This window comes from Ictalurus furcatus, chromosome 12 (assembly GCF_023375685.1).
Source record: "Ictalurus furcatus strain D&B chromosome 12, Billie_1.0, whole genome shotgun sequence".
In the NCBI taxonomy this organism is placed as follows: domain Eukaryota; kingdom Metazoa; phylum Chordata; class Actinopteri; order Siluriformes; family Ictaluridae; genus Ictalurus; species Ictalurus furcatus.
The window spans coordinates 5026611-5049356 of NC_071266.1; the positions used below are offsets into that span (position 1 = coordinate 5026611).

Genomic DNA, 22746 nt, shown 5'->3' on the forward strand with positions numbered 1-22746 from the left:
TGAATTGAATTAAATATACAGACAAAAAAACAAACAAACAAACAAACAAACAAAAAATCCTTCCGGTTTAGACCACGCCCACTTACTGATACAGATACTTGGAGCACTATATACAGATATTGATGGTGGCATTGTTTCACCCCTAAGGTATACTTATAGGATGGATGTATGGATGCCACTTCGCGTAATGCTCATCTCCAAGTGCTTTCCAGACTTTGTTTTGACCTGTTGCTTGTCTAAAATGACTATAAATGCAGGTTAACATCAGTCTGGTGCAGATGGCGTTACTCCAAAACGGTCCGAGCCTCCATCAGCGCGTGTTGGGTGACGTCAGCGGGGAGGCGGAGTTCAGTTCAGTGAGGTGACACGTCACTAAACAACCGGAGACGTCGTCTTGTCCTCAAAGCGTTCAGAAAAGAGGCTTTGTATCGAGCGCTTCCTCTCTTCCGAGAGTAGCTCGTTGTCGGTGCCAGCGGCGGGAATAGAAAGACAGGCCAGGCGTCGGTTCATTAGCAATGCGGATTGCGACGCTGATCTCTCTGGCGAGGCCGATCGGCCCGGTGGTGGTAGGCATCTCTCTGGGCTTCACTCTCAGCCTGCTCAGTGTCACATGGGTGGACGAGAGCTGCGGGTACGGCGCCGTCGCTGTGACTGAGGAGGCGCCGGTGGCCGCGTCCGGAGGTGCGAAGGGAGCGCGCAAACCGAGCTCGATAGCAGCGGGCAACGCCGAGGAGGACGACTTTCAGCCCAAAATAGTGCCGTATAACAAGCCCGCCCAGCAAGGTCCGCCGAAGAAAGTTTTCAGGTAGGCGTAAGTAGAGCTTCTGCTTGTTTCTGCTGGAGATGCCATGGATGAGGCAGTCCACTCTATACATGCGACCCTTTAATACCTGATTTGTTCACCGTGCGTGTCTTGTTTAATGCTCTTACACTATGATTACACTGCATTAGAAGTTATATAGCATTTGGTACTATATGAACTAGCAATTTACATAGTTTATTTGTTTGTTTTCTTTTGCAATAAATAGTGTCAGTATTAAGAGTGTGGTTGTGTGTTGCAGTAGGGGTCAACACGTTAACCAGCGCACTTATTTATTTATTTATTTATTTATTTATTTATTTATTTATCAATCAAACTTAAGCCAGTGGTTTTCAAAGTGGGGGCCGCCAGGGGGCGCCCTGGGGGCCTCAACAATTTGGTGTGAAAAAATAAATAAATACATGATTTTCTCTTTCTCACTTTCAGACAACCACCCACACACACACACACACACACACACACACACACAATCAGTTCCTAATGTAATGTAAAGATGCAAGATGTAATTATTAATAAAAAAAAATTTAAAAAGGGGGATATATTCAGAAGTCTGTATTTTTAATGTTAATGCCATTTGGGGGGGCCTTGCCCTGGAAAAGTTTGGGAACCACTGACTTAAGGAACTTGCAGTAAGTTCAGAAGAATCACTGAAACCGAGTCTAAATGCCAATCACTATTTTGGAGCGTCCACGCCCGTCTGCCACAGCCTAAAGGCCACATCTGTGCTCTCTTATTCCTCAGCCAGTTTATATGTTAGAAGTCTTACAGGCGCTTGACATGGCATATTGTTTTCTGCAAGCATCAACAAAAAGGGTTTCCACACTGCTATGATTAAAGACATTTGATCTAACGCTTTTGATGCATGCCCTTGCTCCTGTTATTAAAAGGAGCTCAGTATCCTGTTGTACACTAAGTTGTTGGTTCACTTCCCAGTGATCACATTTCAGGCAGAGGAATACGCTTGATTCGATTTCTACACTAGTCTATACGATCTTCAGGGTTCTAATCATTTGGTTAGCTTAAATTAAAAGTGGAATAAAGAGCTCTAATTTAAAAAAAAATAAAATAATAATCCATCTGAGGAACCGTTTAAGATCAATTTGTCCAAACATCTTTAGGCAGATTATGATTCTTAGTAGGGTTGTCACGATACCAAAAATCGACTTGCTATGCTATACCAGCTTTAGTATCACGATACCAAGTAGTATCATGATACCATGCAATACTGTGTTAATTCAAATCTATAAAATGATCATTGTTTCTGTGCAACATTTACAGGAATTCATAACTATTAATGAAAACAGGCACACCTAATTTTCCTCCGAATACTTTGTTAATGAGAGTGAATAACTGACTATTGGAAATACTCAAGAACAGTCATACAATTGGCAAGCAACTAATTCAGTGTGCTACATATTTCATCTATCTGCGCAAATAGAAATTGTCCTCAGAGTATGAATAATGAACACATTAGGAATAAATAAGGTCGAGAATTAAGGTTAAATGAAGTGTCGCTAACCTTTTGTGTTTTCTGCAAAAGCAGTGAGATGTGTTGTTTTGGCGGAAATTGTATTAACTGCCGGACATGCAACATTACTTAGAGAAATAGCGTACTGACAGTACTACCGTTTAAAAAAATACTGTGGCATCGGTGGGATTTTATAGCCTTTGTATCACGATACTACCATACAGTAGTCCTGGTATACCGTGCAACCCTAATTCTTGGCGTTTTGAGTGAGGAAATGTAGAATTCCTAACACACAGTATCAAGATGAGCTAAGAAATTATGCCAATATGTGTATATAATGTAAATTTCATGTAATTCTCTTCTTTTTTTTTTTTCTTTTTTTTTAAACTCCTTTTAGAGCCAAGTATGCCAGCACAGAGCTGGGTATCCATGAACGTCTCTTCGTAGCAGTCGTGACATCCAAAAACAACTTGAACACATTGGCTGTGGCAGTTAACAGGACGCTGAATCACCATCTGGATGGCCGCCTTATCTTTTTCACCGGCTCTCACAACCGTAAAGTCCCTCACGGGATGTTTGTGGTGGCCCACGGTCATGAGCATCCTGTGCCCAACATGTTCCAGACGGTGCAGTACCTCCTGGAGCACCATGTAGCAGAGTATGACTGGTTCTACATACTTCAGGATGACACTTACATCCAGCCTGACAGACTGAAGACGCTGGTGGGCCACTTGAACATGGACCTCCAGTTGTACATGGGCCACCCAGGGGAGTTCATTGGAGGTGAAGCCCAGGGAAGGTACTGTCATGGAGGCTCAGGTTTCCTCCTGTCCAGGGCCTTATTGCTGAAGCTTAAGCCGTTCTTGGAGCGTTGCAGAACTGACATTGTTAGTGTCAGGCCTGACGAGTGGCTGGGGCGTTGCATCATCGATCATGCTGGCATTAGCTGTGTGAAGGAGCACGAGGTAGGACGGATCCATTAGCACATACTCAATCTGTATCAGGGTTAATTGTTTGGTGGGCTGTGAAAACTAGTCAAACTGACAGAAATTGAGTTTTTCTGCCAGTTTTATACCTTGAGACCTCTGCTTTAAAGAAACATAAATATACTTTACCGAAACGACACGCAAATGATTTTATTTACTTTCTAACCTTGCGTTGGCTCTCTGCCTGCAGACATCCTGTTGGGTAAGGAGCCGGCAAATGTAAAAGCAGTCGGTCTGCATGAAGATATCTAATGGTAGCTAAAGTGTGCGCAATTTTTCACAATCTGTTCAAGCTTTTGGATTAGGTAGTCTACATGCCAGATCGAAACAGTCATAAGCTTGAGCAATTCAGTTTGTAATCAGATACTAGCTGTCTACAATGCTCTTGTGCCATCATGTCATTTATACAGAGAAGTGCACTTATACACTTTGTACAGATGACGGCGGAAGAATATCGAATTGATCTTAAAACAAGAAATTTAGCCAACATAACAGTACTGAATTAATCAGCGATTATTTCCCCACTGATGTCAGCAGGAACGGAGGTCAGTCGAGTGACTTTTACCATCAGACGGATGTGGATGATGCTGATAATCAAAGTCATTTCCCATTCTAACCCTCTAATTCTTTAAAATTTCCAGTAATGGTTTTCCTTAAGTAAATTAGGTTATAAATGTAGACGTAGGTGTGACATTGGACTGACTTGTGTTTGAAATGCATGCAAAGGATAAACATGTTCCAGCTGAGGAAAAAGGAATGCTATACTGTATAGGGTGTCCCAAAAGTCTTCATACATAGTGGATGTTTGTGGACACTCACTTCTCGGCTGGCCCGCAACACTTCCAGTCTTTTTGAATTTGTTAATAAGTTTGGCCGTGCGTGCGTGCGTGCGTGCGTGCGTGGTGTTTGCCATGCGTCCTGTTGAAGTCCCATCGCAATCTTGCGACAGCTTCCCGATCCAGCCATGAGAGTGATTTCAATACGTTCTTCTTTTGTCAAGAGCATTCTTAAAGGTTATCTGAAAAAAAAATATCAGTAATATAAACTACAGTAAGTATGAACATTTTTTGTAAGTTATTTTGCTACAAAGTGTTTCCCTATGTATTTTTGGGACACCCAGTCTATTAGAAAATGTCGCTTTTTGACCATCTGAAGGGTTTTTGCAGGCCACCATACAATTATGACTCATCATTTTAATGGTTCCATTTTTCCTACCCTTTCATGCAGCTATATTCTCTTCCTCACATATTTTCAAACTTTGTTGCTTTTCAAGTTGTTGCTTCATGGCTTTCCAAATGCAGTGAGTATACGCCTCTTCGGTAGAGGCTGGACTCGCTACTGAAGCTTCTCATCATGAGGTCCAATTACGTTGTATGTAAAATAGCATCTATATTAGTATAGAGCTGTATATGCAGGAGAGTTTGACAAATTATAACCTGGCATGGATCATCCTGGCCAGCTCCAAAAGCAGACCAGTGTAGATAAAGCAAACTGTTCATGTTGCTGCATTCCCCTGAGAGGTCCATGTTTATGCTGGCTACAAGTGACTTCATTTTTCAAGCTCAGCTCTCGTCTGTCAGCAGGAAACCACTATGCCCAGGAGTATTTGCCTTCGATGAGAAGGTGGCTTGTTTCGCATTGAGATACAGTACAGCTATGTGCAATATCAGGGCCAAATTATGAACACTAACAGTATTTCAGGGCCAAAGTCCCTATTTCTGCTGTCGACATGCTTGCAAGAAAGTAGTCATAAGTCATAAGTTTGTGAACCTCGGCACAGTCTCTCAGAACATGTCACGAGATGCACTGCAATATGTATGCTGCATGCTGTTTACAGAGCATGAACTGATTTTCTGCCAAATACCTTTAAACTGCACTACTCTTGGTTTATGGGTGGTTCCACTGATTGGGTACCATTTAGCCCTTGTAACATTCAAATGTGTTCACCTCACTTTTTTTTTTTTTTTTTTTTTTACAAGGTTTCTTTGCTGACGCTGGCTACATTTCAATCATAAATGAGGAACAGGGTTGAGGATTTTTTTTTTTTTAATTTTTTATTTTTTAAGCATAGAATTAGCAACTAGACATAATAATGGCTTTGAGGACATTCAAAAGATGTACATAATTAAAAAAAAAAAACACGCGTTTATTATCAATCGATAATTTTGATAATAGTGTTTCAAAGTGGCAGCCTCAGCACAGTGTTATCTGGAAGTAAGTGTTAAAGTGGAAGTTTTATATGAGGCTATGCTAACAGGCTGAGCACAAGCAAGAGCACCAGGAGTCACATTCTATGCTAAAATGCGATGTTGACCTTTCCTTTGCCTTGATTGTTCTACGTTTACACTTTTACATTGCACACATTTTATTTAATAAGTCCAAGAGTTTCTTTAACACTTGTTCATTTAATCTTCATATAAGATACAAGAGAAGATATTTGTTTACATTTTATTTTGTATTTGTTGTTTGCCTTATTAAAGTGGGTACATTTTAAAAATACAGTGGGTAAATTCAAACCTTTTTTTTTTTTTTTTTTTTTTTTTAACTGGTCTTTGTTTAAATAATTTTAGTTTATCAATAATTATCAATGCCGAATGATATGAAACATTTATATCATGATATAATTTTTTTAGCTGAACCACCCAGCCCTACATAAAGTTTAGTAATAGCATCAATTTCTTTTTCTTTTTTCACAATTTAATGGATAGAAGATTTGTTCTTAACATACATCCTAGTGACCTCGGTATACAGTTTTGTTTTTTTTTGTTTTTTCTTTCCCTATTAAATTGAGAATTTTTACTTTTTCACTTAAAGGAAGTACTTTACAGCTTCCCTTTGGCACATTTGCGATTTTATACTGGCGATTTGCCAGCATCACTACTCTTGTGCTTTCGGGCCATTACTAAGAAAAATATGTGTAACTTGAACACAAGCACTGCAATGACGAGAGCGTTGATCTGATAACCGAGACAGCTACTAAGTGACAAATGGCTGGTTATGAATGTTTGCTATTTCTGGAATTTTCTATGTCGTTTTTTCAGACTGCGATCAACCACAGTTACGTGAAACCACAGTAACTGGAAAGGTGTAAAAGGGGGTTTACTGTAAATTGAAAATGTTTCCTTGTGCAGTTCCTGCCTGCTGAAAATGTATTTTCGGGTATTATTATACCCTACCATACTCCTTAAACCTGTGGAAATGTACTTAAAAAGTTTTGCCCTAATTTTAGCTGCCAGTTGTAGATGATTTACATAATTTTTCATGATTTAAAAAAAAAAAAAAAAAAAAATTAATTATTTTAATGGTAAATTGGGAGCAGGGAACAATCAATACTGCACAAGCCTAATGCCTGGTGAATGTGTTCAGGGTTGAGTGAAGTATTCAAATGATTATATTTTAAGGTACGATTTAGTTTGGGTTGGGACATGCAAAAATGGAATTTTCTAAAGTTCTGTAAATATTTTATTAATAATCTGGAATATGCACATGGGTTATAAAAGACACTTTACTCATGTTAAAAATGTTATTCGATATGTATAAAAAAAATAATCAGTGGGACACAAAGCTGAAAAAGTCTATACCCTCCTGTTAAGATTGCAGGTTATTGTGATGAAACAAAGATGAATCATGTCAGATTGTTGTCCACCATTAATGTGTTATTGCAAACAGCATTCAGGCAGAAAAAAATATATATATAATTTTCAGGGGAAAACCCCTTGCAATAACCTGTTTTCACACGCCTTAACTTGAATTCAACCATGTAGCAAAGGGAACTTCATTCCTTGTACATAAGTCTATGGTTTTGTACTTTTATACCATAAGACATTTAGTGAAGTAGGTTGTACAGGTTTACCTTTTTTTTTTGCAATTTTCCTACTGTGCTGGTGTCCCTTCCTTAAAGTTCTGAATTGTCAAAGGATACATTCACATTTCCTCCTTAAATTTTTTAAAGAATTCTTTTTATTTGTACATAAATTGTAGAGGGAGTTACAGGGAGCCAGTGTAATGAGATGATGAGTGACTTAATGTTATAGAAGTAGCGGCAATTGTCCTGCGTACTGTATGTGCATCTGGGAGAAAACGGCATCCACTAGATGGCATGTCAAATCCAAAACATCCCTGTCTGTCAGTAATGCAACATTACTGTGCAACAAATATGTCTGTCTTAAAACCTTCCACTGTCACTGTTGTTGTCAGTTATCAATATCTGCATCAATCTAAAGAACTTTGTCCTCACATTCTAAAGTAATTACTAATCTAAAAGATCCAGAAGAACGGTATGCAAGACAGACCTTTCCATAGCATTGAAGGTTTTTAAAAATTCAAATATTTGTTATAAAATGTGAACCGGTTAGCATTAAAACACAAGCATAGAATGGTACATAAGGATAAGATTTGAGATACAACACTAGTTTGTTTAGTCCATTGTGGTCACAGTGTCACATGCTGCTATACGGGCCCACAAGCTGCGTTGGCATTGCACCACCCAGACACTGAGCTCCTTTCTGTGGATGTACATATGTGATGCATTGATATGTACTGCAGCCATCTTGTGTATAATTAAAAGCAAGTATAATCCAGGCTTTGCATGTTTAAATTGATCTGTGGTGGTTTACAAGTGACAAGCCAGACAGTGTTGCATGGAGATGACTGACAATACAGTAAAACTCCCATCAAATTCAAAATCACCACTTTTTGGAGGGCAAGACTATTTGAGGATCTAGACACTCAAACGTGGTTTATCCGTAGACAGACTATGATGTAAACATAGTCAGCCGTTATTATTTTTGGTTGCCGAATAAAGTTTGGATATTGGCACTTGTAGGATTAGCAAAAGAGGAATGACTAATCTCTGATATGAGCAAGCCATAAGTGAAAGGACTTCCTGTCCTCTGCAGGATGGCCTGCTGAGAGTCGTTAAGTTAATAAGTGTAATTAGGGTGAGATGTTTAAAACAGCATTACTGCTGTCAGCAGGGGTTGTACAGACATGGGCACTTGGCAGGGCCATGTTCTTTTTAGTTATGATGAACTGTAATTTAGCGTACATGAAAAATGCAGCATTATGCTTTAAAGCTTGAGGATTTGAGAAATAGTCTGTATTGGACTACATGTCATATTTGGATATTTTTGTTTTGTCTCACAGGAGCTTCATTATAATTACTTTGAGATGAGAAACACCATGGACCTGAGTGGAGATGAAAGCCCGGACTTCCAGAACGCTCTCTCGGTTCACCCTGTGAGCAACCCAGAGCAGATGTATCGCCTGCACAGATACTTCACAGAAAGAGAGCTACAGAAAACCTATGAAGAGATCAAGAAACTTCAGGTGAAAGTCTCCAGCTATTTTTTTTTTCTTTGTTTGTTTATCTGTTCCTCTGTATCAAGCCCCTTCCTTCACTCCTTATTCCACTCTTTCCATTGCCATAATTCTTTCTTGCTTACTGCCATTCTCCTGGTCAATTCTATTTGGATTATTGTTTCTATGCGATACAAATACTCTATTTTATTTCCTTCCATGTTTACGATTCACACACCATGGAGCTGTGGATGTCTCATAATTTCTTCATCTCAAACCGGTAAAGTTAGAATTGGTGTCAAGTTTATGCACCTCTTTGCAAGAGGTGGGTATGTAGTAATCAGGGTTGCCAGACTGGATTGACCGAATTTGAGAACAGTGCAACGTACAGGTCATGAGTTTTGAAAAATGACTTTTTTTTTTTTTTTTTTTGCTTATTTACTTTTGAATAGTTTGAAAATTATGATCTTGTTGTCTACATATTCATTGGGTCATGGCGAACGGATGAACCGCCTGTCCGCCATTTTGAAATTTGTCATATATTGTAATATCTTTAAAAATTTTGGAGACATCAGCAGAAAATTTGGTAGGGCTCGTTCATGCCATGTCCTCTGTGTACCTGAGAAACTTGAACACAGCACCACATACTGTTCTAGAGATATTTTTTTTTTTTTTTTTTTTTTTTGTAAAAAGACACAACTTGAAAACATTGTTAAAATCAAATTTTTTTTTTTCAGTGTCATTACATACCTTTTGTGTATGCCGATTCCAAAGGTATCTCATTTGTCATTTTCCATCATTTTGTTTGTCTGCCATATTGGAGTAAATGAAAAACAGTTTGGGGTTTTTTTCCGCTACTCTTCCGACAAATCTTGTCCAATTTTGTTCAAATCGGGTCAGATGATGTTTGGACCTAACCACACAGAAATGATTGAACAGATTTTTGATATTTTCTACCGTTCCTGAGAAGTACATTTATGAATTTGACCTTGCCTGTGTTTATCTTATGCTAATTAGCTTAGCATGCTAATCGGTTAACATTCCAGCTGATGCTTTTGTGTGCTCATTCTCACCTTAGAAGTTCTCCTCAGCATCAAGACAAACATGCGTTCTCTGTGTGACGCACTGTGATGTGTCATTTGGTTCCTTTCTTTAAAGGACCAGTAACATTTCAATCTCTTGGCATGTAAAAAAAACGCCTCTATTCTGTTAATTTCCTGTTCAATCTCATGCTCAGCTGTGCTTCTGAATCAATCTTGTATTCATTCGTGTACATTTTATTTCTCCTCTTCGTGTTCTCCGGGCTCTGCATTGCGCTTGCTGTGCCTTTGGTGCATGGCCCCGTTAATCACTGCTTGCAGGTATATTTTTTTTATTATTAATTACAAATAATCAACAACTGTGGCCCGTTTACATTTTAACAAAATTATGTGTCAGCACAAGTTTATTTGTTTCGAATCAACCTTAATATATGTATGGGTGGTGGCCTGGAAAAACTTTTTTTTGCCATATTTTCACATTTCAACTTTAAGAACCCTTAGATATTTCACCAAAATGGCATATAAATGTTTTTTTTTTTCCTCCCTCTCTCTCTTTTTAATCTTGTATAGTCTTCCTGCATTTTCTCACACAGTGAAAATCACACTTTGATCAAGTTGGTGGATAGTACCATCTAGTAGCAAACCTGACATATGCTTAATCAGTTCAGTTTGAGCATCAGATACCTGCTGTCAAAATGTCCACGATGTTCCTGCACTGCAGTCGGAATGAAAATAGTTAAAGGCAGTTTTCTCCGTTTTCACTTGTAGGGGTAACCACACTTTAAATTTTTAGAACTTATGGTGGAGATATTTCAATTATTGGGAACTCTTTTTTTTTGTTGTTGTTGTTTTCAGAACTACCTACAGTAGAATTTGCATTTACATGGACAACAATAATCCACTCTTAACCCGATTAAGACCATAGTTTGATTAAGAAACTAGCATGTAAACAGCAATTTTTAATTTCCTTTATCTGATTAAGGTCATACTCGAAGTAAGCAATAATCGAATTAAGACAGGTGGAGTACTCCTGTTTTAGTCGCATTATGGACGTGTATTACAGACATGTAAACACCTTAATCACATTATGAACGTCGTGTGGGAGTTTTCACCGCATTTTGCGACAGGACACGATCACACACGGCAGTTTTACGGTGAACAAGAGAGTTCGGCTGCGTCCCAAACCGCATACTTGCCTACTATAGTCCTGTAGTGGGGAAAAATACATGTATCTCGATTACTATATAGACGGTGAGTATGCGGTTTGGGACGCAGCCCACGGCTTCAAGCAGTCGTCTATTAGCACGTACAGCATGACAAATAATTAACTGCACTTAAAGCGTTCGTAAAAAAATTTAATAAAAACACCCAAAACTGTATACGGTACCATAATGAAGACCAACTGTATGTCGATACGTGAAATTCTGGAGGGACGTCGCACGGCGTGGCGTGGTGACATAATGACATGTGCCGTTAATCTAATTATGTTCTATAACATGTAAAACAGGTACATGACAGGAGTATTCTAAAAGCGACTCGTAAACACCTTAATCACAATATTATCTTACTCAGAGTAAGGTCAATAACTACATTACTGCTGTCCATGTAAACGTAGTCAGTGTCACGTTTTCACCATGTGAAGGGTTTTCCCAGGTGGCCACAAGTACTAAATAAGTAGCTTAAATGCAATGGAGTGTGTACTGGTGCAGTGTACTGCGGTTTCAATTGACAGAAAATGCAAAGTAGACACTACGCAGCTGTTGAAACACACAATATTTTTATTTGCACTCCTACATTTCTCAGTGACTTTGTTTCAACATCTCGTATATGTGACACACTCCAAAAGAAACATACCTGACTGATTAACTCTACACAAATGTCGGTAATATTTCCGTTAATCTGATGTTATTATAATGCTTTTATTTTGTGTTTGCCGCAGGCGCAGATAAAGAACATCAGCCACTTGGCTGTGGACGGCAACAGGAGCACAGCATGGCCTGTAGGAGTCCCACCACCGTTCATGCCCAAGAGTCGGTTTGAGGTCCTTCGCTGGGACTATTTCACAGAAGAGCAGCTGTTCTCCTGTGCTGATGGCTCGCCCAAGTGCCAGCTGAGTGGCGCCGACCGTGCCGATGTGGATGATGTCATTAAGGTTGCTGTGGCTGAGCTGAATAAGAAATACTCACCTGTGCTGCAACTGAGTGCCCCACAGTTAGTCAATGGCTACCGCCGCTTTGATCCAACCCGTGGCATGGAATACACACTTGACCTTCAGCTCCGGGCTGAAACCGAATCAGGCTCCGGGCATTTGGTGTCACGGCGCGTCCATTTGCTTCGGCCCTTAAGCCGAGTGGAGATCATCCCCATGCCGTATGTGACTGAGGCAACACGGGTACACATTTTGCTGCCCCTAACTAGTGCAGACCGTACCACAGTGGTTCGATTCCTGGATCGCTGCATTTCAGGTCTGTTTGAGCCAGCTGAGAATGCAATACTCAGCTTCCTCTTCCTCTATGAGCCTGCAGAGGCACAGAAAGTGGGCACAGATGACGTTTTTGCAGAGGTCAAGGCAAAAGTAGCTGCAATAGAACGGCGCTTTCCTAACGTCAAAGTGCCATGGATCAGTGTGAAGACGGAGAATCCTGGTCTTCTGCGTGTTTTGGATGTGGTATCGAGGAAGCACCCAGCAGACACGTTGTTTTTGATAGCTACTGCTGACACAGCGCTCAACTCCGAATTCCTGAATCGCTGCCGGATGAATGCTATAAGTGGCTGGCAGGTTTTCTTCCCCATTCATTTTCAAGACTTCAACCCACGAGTGGCGTATCCGGATCAGGCTCTGCCTACAGCTACAGATTTAGTGCGTGAGGCGGGCCACTTCGACCGCTATTCTTTTGAAGAGGCGTGCTTCTACAATGGTGACTACATGTCTGCTCGTGCGCACATGGAAGCCGATGCGCATGAGGACGAGGAGCTGCTGGAGAGCCTGGATATCTATGATGTGTTTGTGCGCTATTCAGGCCTGCACGTGTTCCGTGCCGTGGAGCCTGCGCTGCGCCAGGAGTACCGAAATCGCACGTGCGATGCACGACTGAGCGAGGACACCTTCCACCGTTGCCTCCAGAGCAAACGTGAAAGCATTGCGTCCCGCTCCCAGCTCGCCATGCTCATGTTCGAACAAGAGCAAGGCAACAGCACCTGAACCCTTTCAGGAGTTGCATTGCAGGAATCCGAGACTGGCGATTGTCTAGCATGTTCTGTCCTGTGAGATTTCTACAAATCATCTGAAACAACAAGGTGCTAGGCGTTCTCTAAATAAGCCACCACTCCATAACCCTGCAATGGGAAGAATGGAAACCTACATTTGAAGGAACTTTTTTTCAGAGTACGTCTAGGTTCTGACTGAAGAACGTCTCTGTGGTGGCCCTGACAGAAGCAATAAGTATCGTGGAGGAAACTTGAGGGCTAATTTTGTTTACAACAAAACTAGAGACCTCAGAAATTGTGGAAACCATCCAGTTCAGTGTCCAGTTCTCCGAATCTCCAAATGCCTGTTTGTTCGAAATGTATTTCTGTCTCACATTCCTTTTCATGCTTGCTGTGTTTGTCGGGGTCCAACAACCAGCTCTGTATAGCCTCTGTCCCTTTCATCATGGTACCATGTATTTCATGACTTGTAAAGAATCTGCAAAAAAGTGTGAGTGCCGCACTGTGCATTTCTCAAGTTGTGTTGCATTTGCCCAGATTGAGGAAATAAGCAACACAAATGATCAGTGCTTTACAAGGATGTGAATGTATACATGTCTCGTGTGTGTGTGTGTGTGTGTGTGTGTGTGTGTGTGTGTGTGTGTTTTGACAGCCTGACATTGGCCTCTGTGGTACCAATATCTTGAATGAGATTATTATTTATAATATGTAATGCAGTATATATTTGAGTGTGTGTGTGTGTGTGTGTGTGTGTGTGTGTGTGTGTGTGTATCTATATCATCAAATATAATATAAAATGTAGCTGCTACAACTGTTAAAGTAGGGTGGACCTGCAGCTGCACAGCTGCCAGTGACTCAAAACTCCTAAGGAAAGGGATGGGCATACAGGCTGATTTCATCATGTGTTCCTTTCCTTTAAATAGCATTTCCCCACACGAATAATAACAGTACATTTCAAATAACGAGACCAAATGTTTGATGTACAATACTCAGATTTACCAAGACTGAAGATGTTACAATAGCAGAACAAAGCTAAATGTGTATAGATAATATGGCACATTCTTTTCAGGAGATTATAGGCTATTGTTGCGTTTACGACAACTGGGAACTCTGAAATTTCCAACTCGAAATCTACTTTCCTCCTTGGAGCGTTCATGCAAGCTCTAGAGCCATCTGAAGTCAGAAATTAAACGAATATACAAAAACGTAAAGAATTAAAGAGTTGTTTGGTTAGTGCTTCATTCATTTTTAAAGTAGATGTGGTGATTCACTGTTAGTAGTGCTCTAACTGACGAAAGACCAGTTTGATCAAAAAATCTTGCAGAGAGTGGATTAACATTTCAATGATCAAGGTATCAACCAGCATTTAATGACTGTTCACTATAAACAGAAACTCAAAAGGCTGCTTAAAGACCTTGAATCACATTTCTTATTTCTTTTTCTTACTCTTCACGGTGACCGCTCCATGTGGAAGTGGCATCACGGAATCGCAACTCGGCGACGTCTGAGCTCTTGAAAAACATAGTTTCTGAGCAGGAATTATGAATTGGAGAGCCGTTCAAACAAACTTTTCCTACTGGGAATTTGAAAACTTGCCCGTTCCCACTTGGTCATGAATGCAGCATAATTGCCAACCTCCAACTAGATTACCAGTCAACTTTGAATTCCTACTAGGAAAGTTGGGAAGGCGTCTTCAAGTTATATGGCTACTCACACTGTCAACTACTTTAAATGAGTTCTTCAGGTCAGTTAACACCGATACATTAGTTGATTCACGCTTTATCAAAACAGCAAACTGAATGCGCAATATTAAAGTAAATACACCATAAACGCATGATCACTAATGGTAGCTAGCTAACTTGCTGCCAGCAAAACCCATTTTCATTGAGGCCTGGTGTTTTTTTCCCCACCTTGTAGCTTAAATGCACCAAGCTTGAAAATTGCAAGTTCCCACTTCCCATGCATACAACATATGTTCATATTACCAGGTTGAAGTGACACATCTGGGTGTTTGTTTCTTTTTTTTTTGCCTTAATGTGACACACATCTCATTTTTTTAGGACTCTGTAGAGACACAAAATTTCATATCAGAACACATCACTGTCCAGTGCATCAATATAGCAACGTAGGGCAGCAAAAGCAGTCACTATATTCAGTAGAAGAATGGGGAAATTGGTGATTTATTGATATTTTGGGACTCGATACAAGCAAACCTGGAAGGAACCTATTGAAACCAAGCAGTGTTTGGAAAAAATTGCTTAAGAAATTGATGTGCATTTTTGGACAGGTGGGTTAAAGTTAAAGACAGTTATGGGAACCATCAAGATGGGTAGATCTGATCCCTGCCAAAAAAAAAAAAAAAAAAACCTGAATTGTGCAATGAAGCTTGTAATGTCAGTTCAGACAGGATTTTGGTGAGTTTGTGAGTGTTGCGGCCAAAAATGCTTGATTTTTCGATGCAATGTGCAGAGTTAGTTGTTTGTGTGTGTGTTTGTTTTTTTGCAGAAAATTAAATGAAATTGTTTTGCACGGTCTTTCGCAGTGATGTTTGTTGGTAAATGAGACCTTTTAGCTGTACTCATGTTCAGCACACATGAATTGAAGAGGGCTTTGGCTGAATATCTGTGGAAAATCTGCGGTAATTTTGAAAAATTGCGAGCTCCTACAAAGATTGCGGAGTTTGCTTGATTTTCCGTTAATTTCTGCAATCGTAAAATTGTGAAATCTTGGAGGGACTATAATGTGAACATAGCCAAACAAATGTGCCTTTTTATTTCGTTTTCTCTGTCCAATTAAGGATACACTGGCTCAGTGGTTAAGACACTGAGCTACAGGAGGTTGAGTTTAAATCCCAGCGCCACCACACTTCCGTGGTTGTGTCCTTGAGCCAAGACCCTTAACCCTCAACTGCCCAGTTGTGTCCTGTCTTAGTTGTCAATTTGGATAAAAGCATCAGCTTAATGAGCAAATTTTAAATACCTCCAGAGACAAGAATTTGTACTCCAAATACCCAGTTTAGTACCATGAGTGTAATTTGTTTTGTGTTTTTTGTTTTTTGTTTTTTTACAATTGTTTGCTAAATTGAAGGCCAACCCCCCCACCCTGTTCATCACCCCCCTTCTTGCCTTTAGCGTCAGTAGCAGCTACGTGAAGTTTTATTGCACAAAGTGGAAAAGACACCGGGGTAGTGTTGTACGCAGATAAGCATTTTGCCATGTTTGAGTCTGAAGAGAAGTTCATTTTATTTTTATTTGTGATAAAAATATATAAATACTACACATCATGTAACTGTGACCTGTTTTTGTAGTTTCAATAATAGTCACTAGATGGCATGAAAGGCAAATACATTACTTCACTAGAATAATTCACCATCTTCCATGCAGCCAGCAGTCTCGCGTGGTGATAAGGTAACCTTATTTTTTAGTTCTAATTAAGAAATTATATTATTATTATTATTATTATTATTATTATTATTATTATTATAAGAAAGGACGAAAGGTCTCATAAGATCTCATTCACTCTGCTGCCATTGTGAAATGAAACCATTTCTTACTGCCTGTAATTTCCAAATTGATTTCTCGTTGTCGGATGCTCTTTATTAAACGATTGTGAAATGATTTTTTTTTTTTTTAAACTATCCAATTAGTTAACCTTCTTTGCTGTTCTTCAAACAAAAGCTATTTTATTGATTTTTATGTTTTATGTGCTCTCTACAAAATGAACAAAAAGAGAGACTACCATCTTTTGTTACTAAATAAATAAATAAATATTGTGGTGATGGTCACATCCACAGGCAATATTTGAGCAAGTATTGATTTTCCTTTGATTCTAGGACAAGTTGTTATTAGTATTTGACTCCCAGAGGCACTATAGGCTATTGTTTCATTCTAAGAATCATGACACATGGAAAAGTACCAAAATGATTTAACTGAGCACTTTGCCAACTCACTTCAACCCTGTTGGCAAAGTTGGCATTTTCAGTATGATTCTGTTCTCATGAGAACTGCAGTTGGCATTTCCCAGCAAGGGTCTATAGCAGATCTGTGAGAACATGCATGAATGAATCAGATGATACAAGACAGAAAATGGGGTGAGTAATGCAGCCAGTGAAAACAGGTGTGTTTTAGAAATTCTCATCAAGTGCACTAAGAAATGAGCAATTTCATACTATAGTTACAATCCAAATTAAACACTGGTCCAGCAGTTCAGTCCTTTCTGGTCATCCTTTCAGGAATTTGAAATAAGAAAATAAGATGCAACTTATCACTCGAGGTGAACATGCGCTGAGGTTTTTTTCGTGTCAAGACTGCTAGGGATCACTGGTCTCATTTTCTCTAAAAATGCAAAAACCTCCCTAAAAAGGCTAAACAACTGTAAAAGTACCATTAATGATGCTTTACAGTGTGTGCAAAAAAAAAGTGATCATTTGAAATATTGCATTCAATGAGAATAAAATAGTGTTATTAAATATAAAATAAAAAAGGAAGGAAAAGATTTGGGAATTTCACGCCTTTTAGTAAAGGAAAAAATGTGTTGTGCTTGTCCTGCTCCAGTGAGAGGATTAATCTGAATGTAAAAAAAAAAAAAAAAAAAAAAAAAAAAAAAGAATTCTCCCTAAAAATGCTAAACGTCTACTGAAGAACATAATTGACATACAGTATGTGTGAATCAAATTGGCCTTGTTCCACCGGTGCTACTGCAGGACGATGCCAGTAAGACTGACGTGTTGATGTAACGGAGGCAGTTTGAGCCAGTTTGACCCCCCACCTAGCCACATACCTTGCGCTGCCTTAAAATGGGCATTCAGTGTGAACTCTCTGTGGGTTTGACTTTGGCTGCAGCGTTCCCAGGTGATAAACATAAATGTCTAATTGCAGTCTGTGGTTCCATCCAAAGGCCAAAAGTCTAATGAGAAATTATCGTAGACGGTGAGAAAAGCTAAAAAGAAATCATCTCCTAGCAAGCAAAGTCCTGCTGTCCACTGGCTTGTGTGTGGTGGTTTGGCAACGCTGAAGCTGGATATACACTGTGTGGTTGAGCTCTCGTCCCATCACTAGCCTCCTGTTGACAGAAAATTTATGACAATTTTAAGTGTATATATATAATATATATATATATATCATGAGATGCACCGATACTAAATGTCTCAGCCGATACGATAACCGATTATTCAGAGTGATATCTACCGATACCGATACTTCTGCCTTTTATGCCTTCTTTTAAATTAATAATAATTAATTCCACAATTCTGAAGGAAATGCAAATAAAAACTTTATTCTCCCAATTTCAACAAGTTGTTTGACAGTAACTGGTCTCATCAACAGAAAACACATTACTCTAATTAACATTAACACATGAACTCAATTCTGAAGATTAAAGTAAGATTTTGTAACTTATTGAATGTTATTCATTCATATTAACATTGACTGAAGTCTAAAAAACCTCCTGTTAGTCTCACATTCACTCTCCACAAACACAAGCATTTCTACTTCAACACTGAACATCACACTGGTAATATATCGGCCTAATATAACCCCATTTTTTGATGGGGGAGTGCACTTGATTTCGCTGCTGCTCACTTCCGATGTAAAATTTGATCAGTGCAGAGATTACAGAGACTACAAACTGCAGTTTTGTCATCATTCCACACAAGAGACATCTTTACACACAGCACGAATTCGATGTGTTTTCCCACCGTCTTTTGATTCACAGGATATAATCGGCCCTGATCATCAGATATTTTTAAACTATCGTCCGATAGCCAATAGCAGGAAACATAGCCTTTCGATAATCTGTATCGGCCGATACATCGGTGCATCTCTAATATATATACATATACAAAACCTGGCAATAATGATGAACTCGCCACACTCCAATTCAACTGGCTTTTTTACTTCTGGGCAAATAAAGAAAATCACAGATATGACACAAAGCAATTTTTGTTTAAAAGCTGAACATTCTGGCTTCGTAAAACTTACCTCAAACAAATTCAGTGAAATTTATTTTGATTAATGGCATATTTATTTCCATATAAAGTAGAGGAAAAAATTATGAAATCATCAACACAATAACAAAATCACAATTAGTACTGTGTTGCTCCTCCTTCGGCTTTTTTTCTTTGAGGCATGGACTTTACTAATGAAAAACAATATTCTCCATTAAGCTGGTTCCAACTTTCTCGAATAGAGGTTGACAGATCAGCTTTGCAGCATGGAGCCTTGTCATGGGCTAATTTTTTTAATTTCCACCATAAATTTTAATCAGATTTTAATCAGTGTACGTCTGTGCATTGTCTGTTGACATGTGACGCCATATCATAAATGAGTGGGGAATTTGATTGTTTTCTTCAGTCATCTTTATATGTTTCATTAGAACGGCACCAGACAAAAGTTCCAGCATCATCTCCTTGGCCGATGCAGATTCGTGATTCATCACTGAATATCACTTTCATCCAATCCTCCACACTCCATGATTGCGTCTCTTTAGCCCGGTGTAACCTTGTTCTCTTCTGTTTAGGTGTTAGTGCTGGTTTTCGTTTGGCTTTTCAGTACGTAAATCCCATTTCATTCAGCTGATTTCTTACAGTTCTGTCACAAACGTTGACTCCTGTTAACGCTCATTTGTTTTTCAATTGTTTTGTTGTGCTTTTTCTATTTTCAAGGCATATCGCTTTGAGTTATCTATCCTGACGCTTTGACGACTTCCTTGGTCGACCCGTATGTTTTCCTTTTATAACCTTCCCATTTTGTTTATACTTGCACCAAATTTTCGACACAGCTGACTGGGAACAACCAGCATCTTTTACCACACTGTGTTTGATTTCCTCCTTGAAGGAGTTTTATGATCCTTTCCATTGTTTCAGTTGACAACTTTCTTGTTGGGGCCATGTTTCCTTTCAATTAGTCAAGTCCAACAGCTTGTTAAGGCGTGTAAGCACTCTCTTTTAACTGCAGACTAATTTGCATTTGACTTGTGCTGGTATTTGTTTTAGAAATGCAAATTACAAGGTGATTCCATTTTTTTTTAATCAACATTTGAGTGATTCCATAATTATTTCTTCTACTTGATTTGGAAAAAAAATATATGGCATTAATTAAAAGTATTTAATTAAATTTATTTGAGGTATGTTTTTACAAAGCCAGAATGTTCAGCTATTAAACAATTGTTTTGTGTCATATCTGTGATTTGTTTATTCGCTACGAAGTGAAAAATCCGGGTGAGCATCCTCGAAGTGTGGTGATTCCATCATTTTTGCCAGGGGGTTGTAATAGTAGGACTAAGCGGCTTTTATGAAAATCAGCTTTTTTCTAATTCATTGCAGCTTAGACAATAATCCCTTAGCACATTTTAAATAAAAATCACTTTCTACTATATATACATTCACCACCCACTTTATTAGGAATGCCACGCTCATTCCTTTCAGATTCTGGGCCATGTTAGCAAGAATGCATCACATAATTGTTGCAAATATGCATGCCGTGAATCTCCCATTCTATCAGATGCCATAGGTGGATACAGATGTGGTGACGACTTGTGCTTTGTAACATGGCGCATTATCGTGCTGGCTTTGATCAAAGTAGCAATAAAGCGATGCACATTTCCAGCAACAATACTCAGATAGTCTGGCATTAAAACGATGCTTGATTGATATTAACGGGCATAATGTATGCCAAGAAAACATTCCCCACACTATTATACCTGCCTGAACTGTTGACACAAGCCAAGTTGGGTCCATGGGTTCATATGCTTGGCACCAAGTTCAGACCCTACCTTCTGCATGTCCCAGCAGGAATAAAGATACCAGGAGATGTTTTTCCAATCTTTAACTGTTTGGTTTTCATGAGCCTGTGCCCAGAGTAGCATCAGATTCCAGTTTGTAACTGAAAGGAGTGGACTTCTGCTTCTGATGTGGTCTTCTGATGTTGTAGTCTGTCCGCCTCAAGGTTCGATGTGTTGCACATTATGTGGTTATTTGAATTATTATATCTTTCCTATCAGCTCAAACCAGCCTGGCCAATCCTCTGTCATCAACTGTTTCCAAAAAAACTGTTGGAAGTTTTTATTTATTTATTTATTTATTTATTTATTTATTTTTATTTCATTCTTTGTAATATCTATAGGCTTGTCTGTGCAAATCCCAGGAGATCAGTGGGTTTGGCATTGTTTAGCACCAAACCACAGTCAAAGTCACTGATTTTGATGTGAACATTAATTGAAGCTCTTGACCCAATCTGCATGATTTTATGCATTGCACTGCCGCCACATGATTGGCTAATAGGATAATTGCATGAATGAGCAGGTGTAAAGGTGTTCCTAAAAAAAATGGCAAGTGAGTGTACATTCATACACTTGACTGCTTTAAAAACTGACTTTTAGACAAATTACATTTGTGAACAGAATCTCATGAACAATAGCAATTTTTCACAAAATTTGGTCATTATTTCACTTGTAAATAAAAACATTCGTGTGTAAATATTGTTGAAAATTCAGTATTCAGTAAGTGCTAGAGGATTTTCCCACTGTGAGAGGTTTTCTCTGATTTAAGTAAAACAAATAAACACTCCACTAAGGTTTTCTTTAGGTTCCTGGACTTACTTTGGGCTTAAATTCCTCTAGTCTGACTGTTGCAATGGTGCTTGGTGTTAGCTGGGCCCTAAGATTCAGATCATGGCGGTTCTTTGTTCTCTGCATCTGGTTCCTCTGGCTCTGCTGATTCTGGTACTTTTGTGGTCTCAGTAGTCTTTTGATCCTATATTTGATTACCTTAAAGTGGGATAGAAATATAATTAAAGACAGTAAAGCAAGAGATAGTAAGAAAAGATAAGTACGTTCGAGAGAAGACTGCAACACATGCCAATCTCAACATATTTAATAACAGCGATTACTTATATAGTGCTTTTCACACGCTCTGAAAAAAATGTGAAAACATCTAATGGAAAAAAAAAAGAGAGAGATTTAGTCTGGAATACAAAAAGTAAATTATAAATTTATTGCATTTTATAATATATTAACTCTCATTCTCACAATCTGGTTTAGTTTGTTTATTCTCTCTCTCTCTCTCTCTCTCTCTCTCTGATTGGCTGCCAGCTCCTGCAAGTCACCTTGTATTCAGACTTTTTTTTTTCATGCCTGAACTTGAGGTGTTATAACTTTTGACATTTCTGAACATATAAGGAGAGATTTCCAACCAATTCTGACCAGACACATCACTGACTGTGAATTCCTATTACAGGCTCTTGTGTGACTCACCACACCTCAGGAACAGCATATTATAATGTATTTTTTTGTCCTTTAAATCACTTGTCGTTTTTTAAACAATTAACAAAAGATCACACGCACCGTACATTCAAAAGAGGGTGCAGTAGGGTGTAACAACAATGATAAACTGTACCTCATAGATGTAATCGAGTATCTCTAATATTGTGAGAACACTGGCTCCAATGAAAAGTCCCATCTGGCCTCCAATGTCCCCTGAATGTCACACAGACAAAAGGAAAGCTTTGTGTGAGACTGAAAGCACAGGCATATTAGTGGAAACCAAAATGTAACATTTACATCAATATTGTACTTAAGTGGCTTTTTAATGATGTGTATGTAATTCAGTTTTGCAATTTCGCCTTCGAGCTTTCAAAATGAAAGGGTCCACTTTACTCCATGCTGCTTACTGTCATGCAATTTTTACAAATACTGTTTCTGATCTTCATGTGCTATTAGTGAACAAATCATTTGGGAATGGCATCATAAGTACACTTTGAGCATGCGTGTACACGACAAACCCCACCTAACAGCCCGGCTATGTCGTATGCTTTCTTCTGCTCGATCGTTTCGTAGTTCAGCGCTTCAAAGTAAACATCCAGGACGAGGAAGTTGTCCCTGCAGTATTGGAGATAAGCAGCAAAACTGTGACATTCTTAATAGAAACATTCA

General features: G+C 39.0%; 2 protein-coding genes across 2 annotated transcripts in view; one reads left to right on the plus strand and one right to left on the minus strand.

The window, feature by feature from the left end:
- The first annotated feature begins 346 nt into the window (after window positions 1-346).
- On the plus strand, window positions 347-13597 carry chpfb (chondroitin polymerizing factor b). The gene is made up of 4 exons (XM_053637574.1): window positions 347-805; window positions 2686-3253; window positions 8420-8602; window positions 11552-13597. The coding sequence occupies exons 1-4, from the start codon at window positions 516-518 to the stop codon at window positions 12812-12814; spliced, it is 2304 nt and encodes a 767-aa protein (XP_053493549.1). The 5' UTR covers window positions 347-515; the 3' UTR covers window positions 12815-13597.
- Window positions 13598-16402: 2805 nt separating this feature from the next.
- The window catches only part of asic4b (acid-sensing (proton-gated) ion channel family member 4b), a 51880-nt gene continuing 45536 nt past the window's right edge, over window positions 16403-22746 (minus strand). Inside the window, exons 7-10 of the mRNA XM_053637575.1 lie at window positions 22601-22692; window positions 22211-22290; window positions 21415-21582; window positions 16403-17880 (exon numbers count right to left, since the gene is read on the minus strand). Of these exons, the coding sequence (XP_053493550.1) occupies window positions 17776-17880; window positions 21415-21582; window positions 22211-22290; window positions 22601-22692 (445 nt within the window). The 3' untranslated portion in view covers window positions 16403-17775. The remainder of the gene's footprint in view (window positions 17881-21414; window positions 21583-22210; window positions 22291-22600; window positions 22693-22746) is intronic.